At 36.0% G+C, this 18,252-nt stretch overlaps 2 protein-coding genes and 1 non-coding gene across 4 annotated transcripts; 1 reads left to right on the plus strand and 2 right to left on the minus strand.

The window, feature by feature from the left end:
• The first annotated feature begins 737 nt into the window (after positions 1-737).
• LOC145031104 (transcription factor GAMYB-like) lies at positions 738-5,981 on the plus strand. 2 transcript variants are annotated; one of them, XM_078979601.1, is made up of 4 exons: positions 738-1,496; positions 2,292-2,655; positions 4,156-5,056; positions 5,514-5,981. In XM_078979601.1, the coding sequence occupies exons 2-4, from the start codon at positions 2,296-2,298 to the stop codon at positions 5,807-5,809; spliced, it is 1,557 nt and encodes a 518-aa protein (XP_078835727.1). In that variant the 5' UTR covers positions 738-1,496; positions 2,292-2,295; the 3' UTR covers positions 5,810-5,981. The 2 variants fall into 2 exon arrangements, with proteins under 2 accessions (XP_078835727.1, XP_078835728.1); XM_078979602.1 differs by having other exon boundaries at positions 2,296-2,655.
• Positions 5,982-6,960: 979 nt separating this feature from the next.
• Positions 6,961-10,149, minus strand: LOC145031103 (uncharacterized). The gene is made up of 8 exons (XM_078979600.1): positions 9,772-10,149; positions 9,096-9,308; positions 8,874-8,966; positions 8,616-8,774; positions 8,386-8,547; positions 8,206-8,322; positions 7,990-8,112; positions 6,961-7,621 (listed from the first exon to the last, which is right to left on the minus strand). The coding sequence occupies exons 1-8, from the start codon at positions 10,045-10,047 to the stop codon at positions 7,139-7,141; spliced, it is 1,626 nt and encodes a 541-aa protein (XP_078835726.1). The 5' UTR covers positions 10,048-10,149; the 3' UTR covers positions 6,961-7,138.
• Positions 10,150-16,391: 6,242 nt separating this feature from the next.
• LOC145033146 (small nucleolar RNA R71) lies at positions 16,392-16,498 on the minus strand. The gene has a single exon (XR_013677385.1). It is a non-coding gene; the product is annotated as a small nucleolar RNA R71 (small nucleolar RNA).
• Positions 16,499-18,252: the final 1,754 nt, after the last annotated feature.

The raw sequence follows: 18,252 nt of genomic DNA on the forward strand, positions 1-18,252 counted from the left end.
TTCTTCGCGTTGGATGCAATGAAACTTCTTAATAGAGTATAACGGATCATGCATAACAATGTTATATATTCTAAATCTATGGATGTAGTTTTCACAAAAAATAACTTTACCATACAAAAAAGCTTAGCGGCGCAGCTTGTTGTCCGTTTGTCATCTCACTTATTGTAGATGATAACTAATTTAAAATTATTCTGTTTAATATATATATATATATATATATATATATATATATATATATATATATATATATATATATAACTTTTCCAAAAACAATCGGGTGCATAAAAAATTTCAAATTATAAAGATAGTTTTATTCTTTTGGTTCAGTTTTATTATATATAAAAATTGATTTTACGAATAAAAATTAAAAAGTTAAAATAGATATTTATATCGTTTTACGAAGAAAAATTAAAAAGTTAAAATAGATATTTATATCGGTTTGATCCGTTTATATATATTTTTGTTAATTTTTAATTTCATATATAATATATAAATAGTATATTAAGATTATGGTTACAAAAGTTATTAGTAAAAGAATCATATCCTTTTAATTAAAAAAAAAAATATGAGATATATATGCTTATATTATAAGCCTCTTTAGATGGCGTTAATCTACTAGAACTTGAAGGCAAAAAAGACGAAGTATAATAATTGAGGGACCAAAGATGTGACATATGTAAAGTAAAGCATTAATAAAGAAAGTAGTAATAAAAGAAGGTTTAAACTCTAAAAGTAACCTGAGCGAGTAGGCGAAGCTGGTACTCCATCCTCATCTATCTCCTATTTTTCCTCTTTATTTGCCATCTCTCTCTCTCTCTCTCCCTCTCTCTCTCTTCATTCCAACATTGCTTCTTCTCATAGCCCTTTACGCCTCTCTCTCTCTCTCTCTCTCTCTCTCTCTCTCTCTCTCTCTCCCATTTTTTTTATTTTTTATTTTGAATCCCAAATGTTGATGAAATCTGTATATATGTGTATGTATAAGTGTAATCCTTGAAAAATTCTATGATTGGATCCTCGGTCTTTTTCTTTACTGATCACGGCTAGGGTCTGAGAAACGAATTAATCCTTTATCCCTTTCCTCAAACCATTCACTTTGACATTGGAGTTCCTCTTGTTCTTCTTCTTATTTTTTTTCTTTTTTTTTTTTTATTTTTGATTTTCGATTGTCCCATTCCGTTTGCTTTTGATTTCAACTAGATCTGCGTATGGGTCTATTATTAGGAGATATATAGATTCTTTTTACGGTATTTTAGCTACTACCGGATTTGAAATCAGCAATCAAGTGTTGGAATTGAGGATTTTAGTTCGATATAGAATTCATCGTAATTCCAGCGAAGTTTGTGGCTTTAGCTGTTAGTTGCGTTTCTTTTTTTCTTTTTTTTTTGCTTATTAGATTGAATTCAATTTACAGTTTCTATCAGTGTGTCAACCATTTATTGTTTGTCCAATGACGAGGAATTGATATTTTCTTCAGCAATCTAGCGTTCTTCGTTAAGGTAAAACCCTCGCTTGCCTTCCAATTTCAGATTTTTTTTTTTCTTTCTTATGGATGTAAAACTGTGCGAGTGAGTTTATTCACTTATAGTAAGCTCGATTCTTCCTGTCTTTATTTATTTATTATGATATTAAATATCAGGAAGCGTATTAATGGAGACTAAGCAAAGTTATTATTAAAATTATTCATGTAGGTTTGATAGAGTAGTTTAATGCTTTATATGGTAAATTGGAAGTGATTATTCATGCTAGAAAAATGAATCTGTATGCTACTGTTTTTTGTGGGATTTGGGGTGAGGTGAAGAGCCTCTACATGATAGGTGATAGGTCCATTTCTTACTTGATGCTGGATTATTTCTTGCCAATTTTTATTCAGTTTTCAGAGGCAATTGTGGGTTTTAGATATTGTTTTACAGAAATCTGTTGAGTATTCAAATCCTGGCATGATGAATTCATATTCTACTACAATAGTTCCTTAGTATTAGAGGCTGTTTGGATGTGCTTTTTGAAAGTGCTTATTTAACTTCAATCGACAATGATGAGTTTCTAGTTTCATACCATTTAGCAAGTATCAGCAACAAAATTAATCATCAAATCAAAGGGTAGAGAAAAATTACTTATATACCCTCATTCTATCCATTACTTTGTTACTAATCAAGATTTTCCATGAAAAGTGATTATTATAACTTGCAGAAGAAGTTCTAAAATCACACCTTTTAAAAGTTTGTTAGTATTTGGAAAGATTTGTTCCACTCTGCTGATAGATAGCTATATGTTTGATTGTGTGTGTTATGAAGGAAGATGAGCAACATGACAAGTGAAAGTGAGGAGAGAATAATGTCCACAGATTGCATAAATTCACCAAATGATGAAGCCAGCAGTGAAAGAAACATGATAGGGAATGGGACACTGAAGAAAGGTCCATGGACATCTGCTGAAGATGCAATTTTGGTGGATTATGTGAACAAAAATGGGGAGGGGAATTGGAATGCTGTCCAGAAGCACTCTGGGCTTTCTCGTTGTGGTAAAAGCTGTCGTTTAAGGTGGGCAAATCACTTAAGACCTGATCTCAAAAAAGGTGCCTTTACACCAGAGGAGGAACGCAGGATCATTGAACTCCATGCTAAAATGGGGAACAAATGGGCACGCATGGCTATTGAGGTGCGTGCCTCTATTATAGTCCTCTACTTTGCTTCCCAATTACATTTTTTTTTTTTTTTTTAATTCCAGTCCTTCCTTACCTGCTATATCCAAGCAAGTTGCATACATTGATATTCTTTTGTGAATGTAAATTGATATTGTGATCATAAGTTTATGTTTATACATACATATATATATATATATATATATATATATATATATATGTGTGTGTGTGTGTGTGTGTGTGTGTGTGTGTGTTTGCATGTCCAAACTTATTCCTTGCTTTCTTTTGAATTATCTTCACAATAAGTCCACATTTGTAAGTATACATGCATACATACACACATTTAATATCATATCAGATACATACAAAGACATCCTACTAAGCATATGTCTTCAGCACTTGAGAAAAAGATTCTAAGAAAATCTGAGAAATAAGTTTGGCAATAGTAACTCTCATGTTTGATGGTTGATGTTTTGTTTTAGTTTTATTTCTTTCCACCATACAGATTCTGACCTGTTCCATGAGCTGAATGATTATATATGTATGTGCATACTTGGTGCATAATTTCAAGTGTTCCCCTTGAGTTAGTTTTGCTATATGATAAATCAAGGTTAATGGAAAACAGATTATGCATGGTTAGAACTTTGTTCTATGCTTCTTGATATTGCCATCTTTTCTTGGATATATTTTTTTTATTGTGTCTGACAATTGTTGAATTGTTCTAACTTATAGTGGAGTTGATTAGATGCTTATGAGTTATGACCTATGTTATATTATGCAAAGGTAAAATACCTAAGGAGATTCCATAAGTAAATTTTCTTCAAGGAGATCCTTGCACATACCCACATGGGGGGAAATCCGATAGAATTAGCAAAACGTATGTTGGAACTTTTACTTTTATGAGAAAGCAAAAGTGATGCTTTTGTTATATCATATTTGCTTTTATCAGTATGCTCTATTGTCTTGTATACAATAATGTCTAGGGATTTTAAGATCACTTATCATTATTTATATAAAGAAAGTATTGAAGTATTTTTATAAATTAATAATTTCTTTGTTGGTTACCAAGTAGACAATCATTTTTCATTGAGCAGTAATGCTGACTATTTATATTTTATGATAAAACATTTGTTCATTAAGCAGTTCCTCCAGAAAGAAGTAATTTATTTTGACAAACACTTCCTGTAGACAATTAGTGAAGTAGTAGGAGCAAATGAGTTTGTAAAACCTTGAAGGAAGTTAGTTGTAGATTGATAGAAACTTTATGAGGAAAAACTTGGAGAAAAAGGAAAAGATTAAGAAGAAGCTAGTATTTGGGCATGTTTAAAGCTAATTATGGATGGTGATAAAGACTTAAGTAGTTGCTGAACATTTAAATGAAAGCATGTTGCTATTTCTTGCATTAGGGGGACAAAAAAATGAAAGCAAGTTGTGTATATTTGTAGTTGAAGTGAAATTATGTAAGTTAATTCATAAATAATTATAGTAATAAAATGGTGATTGGTTTTTGTTATCAGTTACCCGGACGTACAGATAATGAAATCAAGAATTTCTGGAACACAAGAACCAAGAGACGACAGCGTGCAGGTTTACCGATTTACCCTCCAGACGTATGCCTCCAAACACTAAACGACAACACACAATCCCAAAACATGGGCACATTTGATACATCATCATCACACCCCGAAATCTTGCCAAATAACAACTTCCAAATCCCAGCAGTGGAGTTCAAGAATTTAGGATTATTAGGCCACGAGTTATTTGCCCCAAGCCTCCTGGATAATTTTCTTGATATTCCCGGAAATACCCTCCTCGGATCCAATTTCCTATTCCCGATTTCACATCCTCCCAAAAGAATCAGAAGATCCGATCCATCATATCCCATCTATGATGGTGATGGTGGTTTGAATGATATCTTTCTATATGAAGATTCGTCCTTTTCAGGCAGCCATGCCTTTTTAAATGGCAACACTTCTTCTTCTGATCCCATTTCATGGGCCACGAAGATGGAGCTCCCTTCACTCCAATATTCTTCTACCCAAATGGGTAGCTGTGGTTTTGCACCTTCTTCCCCGCTGCCTTCCCTTGAATCTGTTGATACTTTGATCCAATCTGCTCTGATTGGTCATCAAAACTCGGATAATAGGAACAGCGGTTTGTTGGAAGCGGTGCTTTACGAGTCACAAACTTTGAAAACCTCAAATTCAAAGAATTCCAATTCCAATTCAAATTCCAATTCCAATGATGCTGATGCTGCTGCTGCTGCCTGTTCCTCTGATGATCATCATCATGATGACTGGGAAGCTTATGGGGACCCCATGTCACCCTTGGGTCATTCTGCTGCATCTGTCTTCAGTGAATATACTCCTCATACCTCACTTGATGAACATCATGATCAATCCCTTGAGGCCATTTCAGGTGATATATTACCATCCTACCTTCATTTCTTTCTATATTACTACCTAGTTTTACCATATTCTACTTTCAGGACATTATAATTTGGTGGATTTTATCAAGTACAGTGAAAAAAAATGAAAGTATAATGGACAAATGAGGGAATATAGGTTGTATTTAGCCCTTTTTTGTGCAACACTTTGAAATAATTATATCGTTTAGAATAACAAATCAATATGGAATCGTTCAAGTCTAGCCTTATTCTTTTGATGAAATCCCCTTTTATTTATTTTTGCATCTGTGATGTGAAAGTAGGATGCTATATATAAATGGAAAGTAGGTTGCTATTTCTTGCATTTAGCCGATTTACGCCACTCAATAAGATACGAGTTAGTTATAATTAATATGATTGTTTGGTTGAGTTGGTTTGGTTTGGTTTGATGAAATTTGTTTTGTGTGTTGTGTTTTATGTGGTGTGAAGTGAAGCAGGAAGCAGCAGCAGCAGCAGCAGCAGCAGATGAATCTGGTGGTAAGCAATTGGAGCGAGAAGACAATGACAATGACAATGACATGATGATGAAGTATTGCAGGCCAGATTTGCTTCTGGATTCTCCCTGGTTCGGTGGTGGTGGTGGTGGTGGTGGTTCCACTTCCACTTCAAACAAAGACCATTGTGGGCTGCTAATCGACCCTCTCGGTGCACTTTTTCCTGATGATTTTTGCAATGCCTCCAACCACATGTCTATGCCTGGGCCTTCTTCACCCTTTGATGTTTGATGAAAGCTGTTAAATACTTTGAAAATTTTCTGGTATGGATTCATTGTGAGGATCTTATTTGGTTAAATGTTGATTAGACCTCAGATCCTTTCCTTTCCTTTGTTGTTTCTACTACTTTGGAGTTTCGACCTTTGATTTGACTTTCTCATGTTATAGACTTGTTTTGGCTATATTTCCCACTAAAAATGTTCATCAATAATGTGTTCCCTAACAATTTTACAACTGGATATTGGAAATATATTGTATTCACATCTACTTTAACATTGTGCTAACCAATCTTTATCATTGTGAGGAAAAGGAGTGAAATATCATCTTACTATCTTTATTTAGATTTTTGAATTGTAATTTTTTTTTTTTTTTTTTTTTTTTTATGTTCTGGAGTTGGAGATTAAAAAGAAAAAAAAATAGTTATTTGAAAATGTGGTCGATGGTTCTAAGGCTTGTGGTGGTTGATAAAGGTTTGTACTTAACTACTAATATAGTATAATTTAAAGAGTGTGCATGCAAATACATTTATTTGTTATGACATTTTATTTTCATTTCTTTCTATTGTAGGATTGTATTTTATTTTTAAAATAATTTTACTTTGAAAAATATGTCCATTATAACATCGTACCTTTTAATTTGTTATTATTTGAAAAAATCTAAGCAATATAATAGCAATAATTTCTTATTTGATTGGATGATATTGTTATAACTGGATAGAATGAAAAAGAATAAAAGTAAGTATTGGCTTCTTCATATGGGAGGTTCATTGTTCCAAGTCCAAGTTTCAATTAGAAGTTGGGAAGGAGACATTGGTCTTAGCATTTAAAAATACGATTTACTGGATCGGGGTTAAAGTGATAAGGAATTCACTCTTTCTGAAGAGTAGAAAAAGGAGAAAAAACAAATATATATATATAAAAATGGTAAACAGCACCCCAATTACCAACTCTAACATTAGAAAGGTAAATGACAATGTTGTAAAACAAAAAAGGTGAGAGTGAGACACTTATAAATTCCGAACTTCTTACCTTTGGAACAAACAACATACAGGTACAGGTACAGCTTACAAGAAAGAAAGGGGGAAAAAAATGTAAAAATATTCCTTACCAGAATACCAGTAAAAATTAAAATGAATAAAACAGAACATAACAAGAACAAAAATGTTGGTAAAAGATATAACAGCAATCAGATGCTGGCTTGATTCTTGAAAGGGGTGTAGTATTCTTATCAGTAGACCAAACACAGTACAATTCCTTCTATCCTATGTATGTAATTGCCATACATAATAAACAGAGCCCAAGTGTAGAGGATTTAGCAAATAGCATGCAAAACTCAACTAAACTAATAATCCCAAGTATTATAATCCCTTTTTCCAAAATTACTGGAATTCCCAAATCTTGATGCTGAATACCTGTGGCTGTGGGTGTGTTGATGATGATAAGATCCATTGGAAGTTTCATAATGAAGTTTTCGTCCATGACTGTTGCTGTTGCTATTGCTATGATAGCCTGAATTATAATCACTACCATTATTATTATAGGTATGGGATCTATCAGTCGACTTGTACCTATCTTGAAACTTAGGAGGTGTTCCCCATTCACCGGGGTCTTCAGTTGTCCAGCCACCCCTACTATTACTACTACTCCTTCGCTTGTTATTAACTTGAGAATGAGAATGAGATGAAGTTGATTGCCCAAATTGTGTTTTATTCTTTTTACGAGGATTACCTAAATCGTTAGAAACAGACCAGGCTCCTACATGGTTATCCCTCGACTGAGATCGACTCTTCCTAGGACTTGAGTATTCGTTTTTCCTCTTTTCCTTCTGAAAAAAAAAAAAACAACAACACGTAAATAAAGCAATTTCATGTTTGTTGCAACAAAACTATATTAATCCAAGAATCCAATCCAATGCAAAATATAGAGATTCGGATTATCTGAAAACTTAATTTAATACGTATTCATTTTATTATAATTAATTATACAGACGCAATGGAACAGTCGCAGACACTTTTTGAGTGTAAAAAGGATAACTTATTAAGATGTAACTTACTTATCCAAAATTGTCGAATGTTGGAAACTTGGCATCCGGTATTAAAATTAGAAAATTCAAATATCAAAATCCACTATCTTAAAACTTGGGATATCTGGTTTTGAACACACCTAAAAAATGGATAAGAAAAAAACAAATACCTTAGTAGAAGTAGTAGTGCATTTACGTGCCAAATGGCCTTCCTGACCGCACTTGTAGCAAGAACTAGGAGTCCCAGTCCCAGTCCCATTACTGGTTGTTTCTGCATGAACTCTTGCACATTCCTGTACAAATATTAATTACATGATGCAATGCAAGATTATATACAAAATTTTCAAGAAAACTTTGTTTTTACAAAAGTATTCTCAAGGACTTACCCAACCGTTATGGCCCAACTGACCACATCTATAACAAGAAACCTCTCTTGGCCCAGCATTTGTATTCTTCACACAACAAAGATGCCCAAAGCACTTGCAAACATAGCATTGTATTTCCTGATACAAACAACAGTGTCAAGAGAATATATATATATACACATAGTATGAAACATAACTGACCTTGAGGTCATCTGGAGAATATGCACTCCTGCATGAGAACATTTCATGCCCTGAATCACCACATTTCAAACATATTTTAGCATTTTGATATCCCCCAATGGATTTCTCAGGGCAATCTTTCGCACGGTGGCCACCTTTCTTGCAAATGAAGCAATCTTTTCCCTGAGAAAAAGAAAATAATAAGACCCAAATACAACATCATACACTTTAATTTAACTACACATCCTAACCTTGTTGCACTGCTTCACATTGTGGTCAAAACTCCCACAAACAAAACAAGGCTTCTTGCGTCTAGCTGATGTACAGTTTGCACTTATATGACCACCTTCACCACAATTATAGCAATTTCCCCAGTTGTTATCTGGAGGATCAAAATACCTTGGTCCCCTCTGAATATATATAAACAAATTATTAAAAAATATCAGAGCTTACAGTCATAATTGCAACAGAATTATTTGACTTTTTTTTAATGTATTCATTAGACCTACAAGAAGCTTTCGCAGCACGATATTATCAGATTTCTCTGCAGGGTTTGTCTCCAATGTTACATCACTATCTTTTGGTTCTTCCTCGTCTTCAACCTGTTACAATCAAAAATATGTTATAAAATTTCGACAACCACAATGGACATGAAATTTGTACAATTTTGCCTACTTTATCCGGTGAAGAAAAAAAAAATCATAATATTCAATTCAATTTAAACTGCTTACAGCATTGTCTTTCATCTTCTCCTTCTTTCTCTTCTTCCTCTTTTTCTTCGTTTCTGTGAGATTTTCTTCGGGCTTTGAAGAAGATGCTGAAGGATTAGTATTGGTTTCATTACTTAACATTGCTTTTTCAATGGCTTTCAAGCTTAGGTCATTATTGGCATCATCATTGCTGCTGAGGAATATTGGGGGAGAATCAGACTTTGGGTCTTCAACCTAATTACAATCAAAAGAAAGATTCAAATTTACATTGAGGCCACCACCATGCAGCTTTGTGAACAAACAAAAACTTTCAACTATGCTATCCACACTTGCCCAGTTGCTCCAGTGTAAATAACTAATTATTACTCAAAAAAAAGATACTTCCTACTATTAATAATCTTTAAGGCGGTGTCTGGAGACATCAATTCGTGTAAATTTTCAATTGGAATCGAGGCAGATGTTAGTTGAAACAAACCCATCATTCAAATCTCTTCGCTTCATGAAAGGAAACAAACAAAGTGGATTCCAAATGATCGAAATAAAGGAAGTCCGGCATTAAATTTATGCACAATAACATGTACATCGTTGCCTTTTCGCAAATTTATGGATGCTTTGACACAAATAGACGGCGAAAGCAAAATGGAAAAATAGCGAACACAGAAAAGCTCAAATTTTCAATTGAATTCGAACTGCTTACAGCATTGTCTCGCGACCTCATCTTCTCTTTCCTCTTCCTTATTCTTTTCTTCACTTCTGTGGTAATTTCTTCAGGCTTTGAAGAAGACGAAGGATTAGTATTGGTTTCATTACCACAGGCTCGTAACATTGCTTTTTCTACGATTTTCAAGCTTAGGTCATCATCGGCCTCGTCGTCGCTGCTGAGAATAACCGAGGCAGGATCAGACTTTGGTTGTTCATCGGCTTTAGGGTTTGCTTTTGGCAGTCTTGGCTTCTTCCTTGGCGATTTACCCATGGTTTAGAAGGCGAGTTAGAAGGTATGCTGCGATTGGAATTTTAGTGAAACCCTAACCCTCGTTGCCGCCTCGTATTCGTAGGTTTTGAACGTTCCTACCGAGTTTCTATACCATTTAAATTATCTGTATTTATATTTACGGAAAAAATAGTAGGGTGTATTGAATTTGGAATTATTAAAAATATATTTTTGATATAATTTCTTAAACTTTTTTGTATAGGGAATATTTAAATTTGTTATTAGATGGGGTAATTTTTTTTAGTTTTGTGAAATATAGGGATAATTTTTGTAGTTTTGATTTTTGCATGGATTATTTCTATAATTTTGTGAAAAATAAAGAGCATTTTTATATTTTGTGAAACATATGGATCATTTATGTAAATTTTCTAACAAACATGATGTGAATACGAATCGCAACCTTTCGCAGTCTAAATCAATTGTTGGATGCGACCGGAAGAGTCATTGCGAATGCGAAATTTGGGAAGGTGACTGCGAACTGTTAGTCTTGGTGTGTGGATGCGAAAATTCATAATGCAAAAAGTCACGTGTGCATGGAGTTTGCATGGTCTCATACGTCGGTTAGATGGAAGGTTCTACGGGTATGTTTGGTTTTTTTTAGTCTGAATAAGCCTTTCAAAGGTAGTTTCTTTTTATTTTTGAAGTTTTCTTTATTTTATAGTTGCCTTATTTTATTACATTTGTAAGGCTATATAAAGCCCTTAGTTGAACCTTTTCATAGATGTCTTTACGTACTGATTATTGAAATAAAGAACATTCTTCTTTGAGGTGCTTACTTGTCTTTATCAATTCTATATCGCATTTTCTAGGTTGATATGAACTCAAATCAATAGGTCTTGATTTGTTTTCATCGATACTGAATCTATAAGTATAGATTGTTTATCACTTCTATCTTTTCTTGATTTCTTATTGTGCAAGTTCTTTAATATTCTCGTGTTCTTGGTTTTAATCTTAGATATTCGGTTGCATTCTAAATTATTGAAATTATCCCTCCATACACGCATCATGAGTGGTATCAGAGCGTCAATTTTCGATTTTCTTGACGTGTGTGTTCGGTTGATAGATCTTGTTGTTGGTGTTTGGAAGTCGTTTCAAGAAACCATGAACGTTGATGATCCAAATTTCATTAACGCCTTGTGTGGTTTGCAAGAGGGTGGAGAAAGGTGGCAACTGTCACACCCCAAAACCATGAACAGCGGAAACGTTCTGGGGCGGAGGACGTCATGTACAGTATCACAACAATGAATAGTAGTAAACAAGCAACAACATCATCCATTGCATTAATAATATAATTTCATACAATTGTGTTCAGTCAAGTTATATAGACACCAAAATATACATATCAAAATAAAAGACGAGTCATGAACGAACTCCATCTTCTCAAAACCTGGCACCTGTACCTGTCTACTGGTGACCTGAGAATACAAGTTATTTTGAAAGGGAGTATCAGCTTAAAGCTGGTGAGATCATAAATATATTAGTATCTATGTTTGTATGAAAGCATTTGTAAAATGTTTGTATGATGTTTTGTAAGATGTTCTGTACTCTCCTAGAAAACCTTATGTTTCCTACTAATTGTAGTTTTTTACCAAGGCATCTAGTGTCTGTGCGTGTGTCTCTTGTAAGAGTGTGTGTTTTCCCAATTATGACTATCATTAACCAAAAATATAGTTTTTACATTACCGTGCATCGTGTGAATATTCACGAAGTGAATGTAATAGGAAAATACATAGTACTGTAGTATTTGTAATAAGTGACTACTATTGTACTAACTACCTTAAAACAACTGATATTTAAAGTAACATGTGATCGACCTGTATCCTGCTAGTGACTCTAGTAAAACGACGATGTAAGACGCCGTAAAAAATGACATTTAGCACCCGTAGACTTGCAAGTCCCACTTGTAACACCCTGTTTATAAAATAAATAAATAAATAAATACACACAAGCCCTAAAATCAATAATAGTTAAGCAAGGCGTTAGTTTCGAGGGTTAATTGTTACAATTTTAGAGGGTGGGGGTTAAAATTGTAAGTTCTGGATTTAATTTGGAAAGGATTTCAGAAGTCAGGGTGCGGTTGGTAGTTAATGGACTTAAATTGAAAAGATTTGAAGGTTTAAGGGGGCTGGTTGGTAATGTTGGGACTTATTATGAAAAGAAATTATGGGACCAAGGGCTAAAGGGTAATTTCTATACTTTAAGTTGAAAAGATTTCGAAGGGGAGGGGCTATTAGTGTCAAAAATGCATTAAGATTGGATGGGCACGGTATTAATCAGTGCCATCCTTTTTCCTCCCGTTGGAGCATCTAAACCCTAGACCGAGCAACGACTTCAGCCGCCATCGTTAAGAGCTTCCTCAATTGCCGCTTTCATCGCCAAGCCAGTGCACCGTCCCTGATGCCTCGCCATTTGTAGCGCCACCACCAGAAACTGTTGTCGGAGTCGATGTGTGCAATTGGAAGATCATCGAGATCGATGGAAGGAATTCGTAAGGCTGTGAACGGCGGGAAGGCCCTCGGTAAGGTTAACTGTGACTTATCTCTCCCCTCCTTCGTTCGTATTGCCAATTTGACGCTATGTGCGATGACTGTGGGTACCGGTGGCCCTTGCACCGCCATTTCTACTCGTTCCAGCAACCTTGGCCTTCTAGTCGGTGGCTAGGGATCCTTGGTCCTGTGTTGTTTATACGCTTGGGTTGCTGCCACGAGTTGAATGCACAAATATGGGTGTTATTTGACTAGAAACCCACCGCCACCACCTCATGGTGGTGGTTTCCATCGTTTTCTTCCGCCACAACCGTCGTGAAGGGTGGTTGTGTATGTGTTTGGGTGTATTGTGAGCCTAGTTGTGAGTTTAATGTGGTTTGGATATTCTTGGACAGGGGAAACAAAGAGAATTCGTCACTGCCGCCTTATGCCACCAGGTGGGTGGCTGGACTTCCTTCATGAATAGAAGGCGAGTGTGGATGTGTTATTTTATTGGCCGGAAACGCCACCACCACCGTAGGGTGGTGGCTGTCGCCAAGCACCGCTGCGCGGCCACCATGGTGTGGCTGTGTGTGTTAGTATGTGTGTGTGTGTTTATGTTTAGATTAAACATTGTAATTGTACTTAGCTTTGGTTAATAATAAAAATAATGATAACCACCACCGTAAAGTGGTGGCCACCGCCATAGACCACCACTACCCGAGGTGGTAGTGGATGGTGCCCCATTAGCGAACCCTAATGTGCTTAGAGATTGGTGTTGGGCCTATTGGGCCATGTTTGGGTGGAAGACCCTAATTGTTAGCATTTGGGCCCTGGACCTATTTGGACCTACTTTTGGGCCATTGGGATTGGATTGTGAATTAAGCTCAAACTATTCCATGCCATTTATCTAGTAAAGTAAAGGACTTAATGGACTAAGTCCTTAATGGGTAATTGAGAAAATCCTAATATTTGAGAAATTATCAGTACACACACGAGAACTATTTAATAAGTGAAATATCAAACTATTTCAGCACTTGAGAAAAAGATTCTAAGAAAATCTGAGAAATAAGTTTGGCAATAGTAACTCTCATGTTTGATGTTTGATGTTTTGTTTTAGTTTTATTTCTTTCCACCATACAGATTCTGACATGTTCCATGAGCTGAATGATTATATATGTATGTGCGTACTTGGTGCATAATTTCAAGTGTTCCCCTTGAGTTAGTTTTGCTATATGATAACTCAAGGTTAATGGAAAACAGATTATGCATAGTTAGAACTTTGTTCTATGCTTCTTGATGTTGCCATCTTTTCTTGGATATATTTTTTTTATTGACTTATAGTGGAGTTGATTAGATGCTTATGAGTTATGACCTATGTTATAATATGCAAAGGTAAAATACCTAAGGAGATTCCATAAGTAAATTTTCTTCAAGGAGATTCTTGCACATACCCACATGGGGGGAAATCCAATAGAATTAGCAAAATGTATGTTGGCACTTTTACTTTTATGAGAAAACAAAAGTGATGCTTTTGTTATATCATATTTGCTTTTATGCTTAGGAGCAGGTGCACAATGAAATATGTTACCTTTGCATATGAAGGTTCAATGCCCTTAACATATCAGTTCAAAAGACATGCTTGGAAATGAAAGGGAACAAGGAGAAGCAATTAGAGACCAAAGAATGAAGAATGAGGGACAAAAGCATGGCTACTTGGCGAGTTCTCGAGCTTACTCGGTGAGTACCCACGAATATTCCAGAAGATAAGTCAAGACTCCTGGTATAAGACGGATAACAAGCATCTACTCGACGAGTGGGGTCTGCTACTCGCCGAGTACACCCTCTTTTGTGATAATTATAAATATCAAACCATTATCCGAAGGAAATAGACTTCTGGCATTTTTGGAGCTGCACCTGCGATCGAAGAACCCTTGGAGGAGCTAAGGAACCCTAACCTTCAATCCTTTGAAGAATCAAGGCAATTAGGTTATTCATTCCACTTAGCTTTAGGAATTAAGTATGTTTAGCTTAGTTGAATTTGCTTTTGAGTTTGTTTCTGCTATGACTATGAACTAAATTCATTTTGTTTCTGTCGGGGAAGACCAAGTTACTCCTATGGTTTAATTATACTTTTTGATTGATTGTTATTTGGTGATTTTATTAAATTAAGTTTGTTAAAGAACCTTATGCATTAATGACAACTATTTTCTGTTAATTGGAAGACAATTAAGCTGCATGAACATCTCTTAGTTGTTAACCTCATATGTTATGTGAACACTTTATCATATGCCTAGGAATAATGAATATGAAACTAGGATTAATTAGAGAATGGGTAAATTAATGTATGAGCTTGTTTGAGAAACCAACAAACAAGAGGTTAATTGAAACACCAACTTGATTAACCAATTACCAATCTTATTTAATCCAAATAATTAAACTAGGGAATTAATTAGTTTAAACAATTGGTCACTGCTTGAATTGATTAATTGTCTAAGGGTTAGGAGTAATGAACATGAACCTAACCACTATAGTTGGTAACCAATAATAATTGATCTATCATTTAAATAACCATAGGAGTGAATTGGTTGAACCTAAACAGAAACCCTTATTTAAATTTGGTTAGTTTGTCATTTGCTTTAATTGTTTAGTTAGTTAAATGTTTAAGTGTTGTGTTTAAGTTTCTAGTCTTGTAAAACTAGAGAAAAACCCTTTTACTTTTATTACTTGCTTAGTTAAAATTAGTTATTAGATTAATTTCCGTTCCCTGAGTTCGACACCCTACTTATCCAACTATACCACTAAAAGATAGGTTCATTGCCTTTGTGTGCTTAATTTATTAACTAAAAGTAGGATTAAAACTAGCTCATTTGACACACATCAAGTTTTTGGCGCCGTTGTCGGGGAACGGTACTAAATAGTTAATCTAATTCCTAATTTTTTCGATCCTTTGTGTGAGTTTACCGGCACAAAGTTAATTTATTGCAGTTTTGTAGTTAGTAATTAGGTTTTAGCATCTGTTTTAGTTTATTATTAAGCTTAATTTTCTTTCAAAATTTCACAGCTACTCGCCGAGTGCATTCGCACCTACTCGGCGAGTACAACAGTATTTCGCAGTTAATTTTCGTTTTTTTAGTTGCATTTTTTTGTTCTTTTTACGTTTTTATCTTGTTTTATTTCAGTACTTTCATGACTAGGGGATCAAACACCCCGCTGGTACCCTCGTTTGAAGATCCCGAATCCGCATTGAAAAGGAACAAAGGAAAGGACGTGGAGAGCTCGAATACACCTAAGAAGTCACCTTTGTCTAATTTGAAGACTGTTTTTGGGAAGAAAAAGAGCAGCAAAGCAGGTGCATCCAACACATCTTTAGCAAGTGAAGAACCGATCAAGGAAGACACTGAGTACAACACCGAGGAGGAAGAAGAACTTACATACGGGCACGACTCCGATTCCAACGACGAGTTAGCTCTTACCATGGCTAACATTGATGAAATCCCCATGGGGGAATGGAAGAAGCGGATGCGCGACGACACTGGCCCGGGACTTGTGCAACCCGCAATTCCTGCAACTGCTACTTTTGAGCTCAAGGGTCATATCCTAGCTTTACTTAAAGAAATTCCTTTCTATGGAAAAGACCATGAAGATGCCTACAAGAATTTGGATGAAGTCAATGATGTAGCTGATTACTTTAATGTTCCAAATGTGCCTCGCGAGACTCAGCTACTTCGCATGCTTCCAGTAACATTCAAAGGTGCTGCAAAAGACTGGCTCAAGTCACTTCCCCCCGGATCAGTCACCACATGGGCCAAGATGAAAGAAGAATCCATTGATCACTTTTGCCCACCTTCTAAGATAGCCAAGTTGAAGAAGGCCATTGCTAACTTTGAACAACAAGCTGGAGAGTCGCTATATGAAGCTTGGGAGAGGTACAAGAGTTTGCTAAGAAATTGCCCACACCATGACCTCAATAGCCAGCAAGAAGTCTCCATCTTCTATGATGGAGTCAATGTCACAACCAGGCAGTTACTAGACTCGCAAGGCCCACTCACAAAGAAGCCACCCCCGGTGATCAAGGAATTGATTGAAGAATTCTCTAAACACTCTAGAGAATACCACAACCCAAGAAATGATGTTACTAGGGGAGCCGCATATGCAGCTACTGAAGACTTGTTCGCGATCATGGCTATGCTAAAAACCATGGATAGGAGGATGGATAAAATGGATCAAACGATCCATGCTATTCGGGTGGGTTGTGAAAACTGCAATGGGCCTCATCTTACTAGAGATTGCGACTTGGATGAAAATGGAAACAAGAAGGTGCAAGTTTGTTACTCAAATGGAGACCGATATGATGAAGATTGGCGAAAAACAAAGAAAGAGTGGCTCCCTTATGAAGAGTACAAGAAGGCTAAGGAGGAGAAGTTCAGGCAAAAAGGAAGAGGTTTTTACCAAAAGGAGGAGCCGACACAAGAAAGAAAACCAAGTTTGGAAGAAATGCTTACCAAATTTGTAGCTGCTTCGGAAAAGAGACATAGTGATCATGATGTTGCAATTCAAGAAACAAGGACCATGCTCAGAAACCAGCAAGCATCTATCCACAACATAGAAACGCAGCTAGGGCAACTTGCTCAACAAATAAACCAAAGATCACCGGGAGAACTTCCTAGTAAAACCGAAAATAACCCACGAGGCGCGTACATAAATATAGTTACAACAAGAAGTGGGAAAATAATCACTCCTATGGCCCCTATTCAGAATGAAGCACCCAAAGAATCACAGAAGGAGGGAGCAGAAAATCAAAATCTTCAATCTGACAACTCTACTCGCCGAGTACAAAATATGGACTCAGCGAGTCCACTGCCAAATCTGAAGGATCAGACCCCTGAAAAGCTTTACCAGCCTCCATTACCATACCCAGCCCGAGCTAAAAAAGAGAAGCAGGAAGAGGAGTACCACAAGTTTCTAGATTATATCAAGGCTCTTCAAATCAACATACCCTTCATCGAAGTTATCGTACAAATGCCCAAATATGCAAAGTTCCTAAAGGAACTTCTCACTAATAGAAGGAAGATGGAGGAAGTGAAGAAGGTAGTCCTCAATGAAAATTGCTCAGCTGTTATGCTAAATAAGCTACCAAAGAAGAAGGGTGACCCGGGGAGCTTAACTTTACCTTGCCAATTTGGCAACTTGGCTACCATTCATGCTTTGGCCGATTCGGGAGCAAGCGTAAACCTCATGCCATATTCATTTTTCAAGAATCTTGATCTCCCGGAACCAAGAACAATTCACATGGCGATTTACTTAGCAAACAAGACAGTCACTTTTCCAAGAGGCATATGCGAAGACTTATTGGTCAAAGTGGACAAGTTTGTATTTCTCGCTGATTTCATCATTCTAGACATGGAGGCAGATCCTCAAGTACCAATCATCCTTGGAAGACCCTTCCTCAACACGGCAAGTGCTATAATAGACATGAAGGACTCGAAGCTCACTTTGCGGGTAAGAGAAGATTCAGTCACGTTTGGGGTAGATCAAGCTATGAAGTATGCACGGAACAGTGACGACACGACATTCTCACTTGACATGCTTGATGAATTATTGGAGGAATGCATAAGTGAAGATTCCAACAAGTTCACAATTTTTGATGAAGAATTTGATGCAGAAAAAGACTTAATAGAGATCAAAAGGCTGCTGGAAGAAGCTAAGTTTGAAGAATTGG

Source organism: Lactuca saligna, chromosome 2, assembly GCF_052625555.1.
Source record: "Lactuca saligna cultivar CGN05327 chromosome 2, ASM5262555v1, whole genome shotgun sequence".
Classification (NCBI taxonomy): domain Eukaryota; kingdom Viridiplantae; phylum Streptophyta; class Magnoliopsida; order Asterales; family Asteraceae; genus Lactuca; species Lactuca saligna.

Coding starts and splice junctions, on each gene's coding strand:
- LOC145031104 (XM_078979601.1), top strand. CDS start 2,296: ATGAGCAACATGACAAGTGAAAGTGAGGAGAGAATAATGTCCACAGAT. Junction 2,656..4,155: donor GGGCACGCATGGCTATTGAG/GTGCGTGCCTCT, acceptor TTTTGTTATCAG/TTACCCGGACGTACAGATAA. Junction 5,057..5,513: donor ATCCCTTGAGGCCATTTCAG/GTGATATATTAC, acceptor TGTGGTGTGAAG/TGAAGCAGGAAGCAGCAGCA.
- LOC145031103 (XM_078979600.1), bottom strand. CDS start 10,047: ATGGGTAAATCGCCAAGGAAGAAGCCAAGACTGCCAAAAGCAAACCCT. Junction 8,113..8,205: donor AGTTGGGCCATAACGGTTGG/GTAAGTCCTTGA, acceptor ATATTTGTACAG/GAATGTGCAAGAGTTCATGC. Junction 7,622..7,989: donor GCACTACTACTTCTACTAAG/GTATTTGTTTTT, acceptor TTTTTTTTTCAG/AAGGAAAAGAGGAAAAACGA.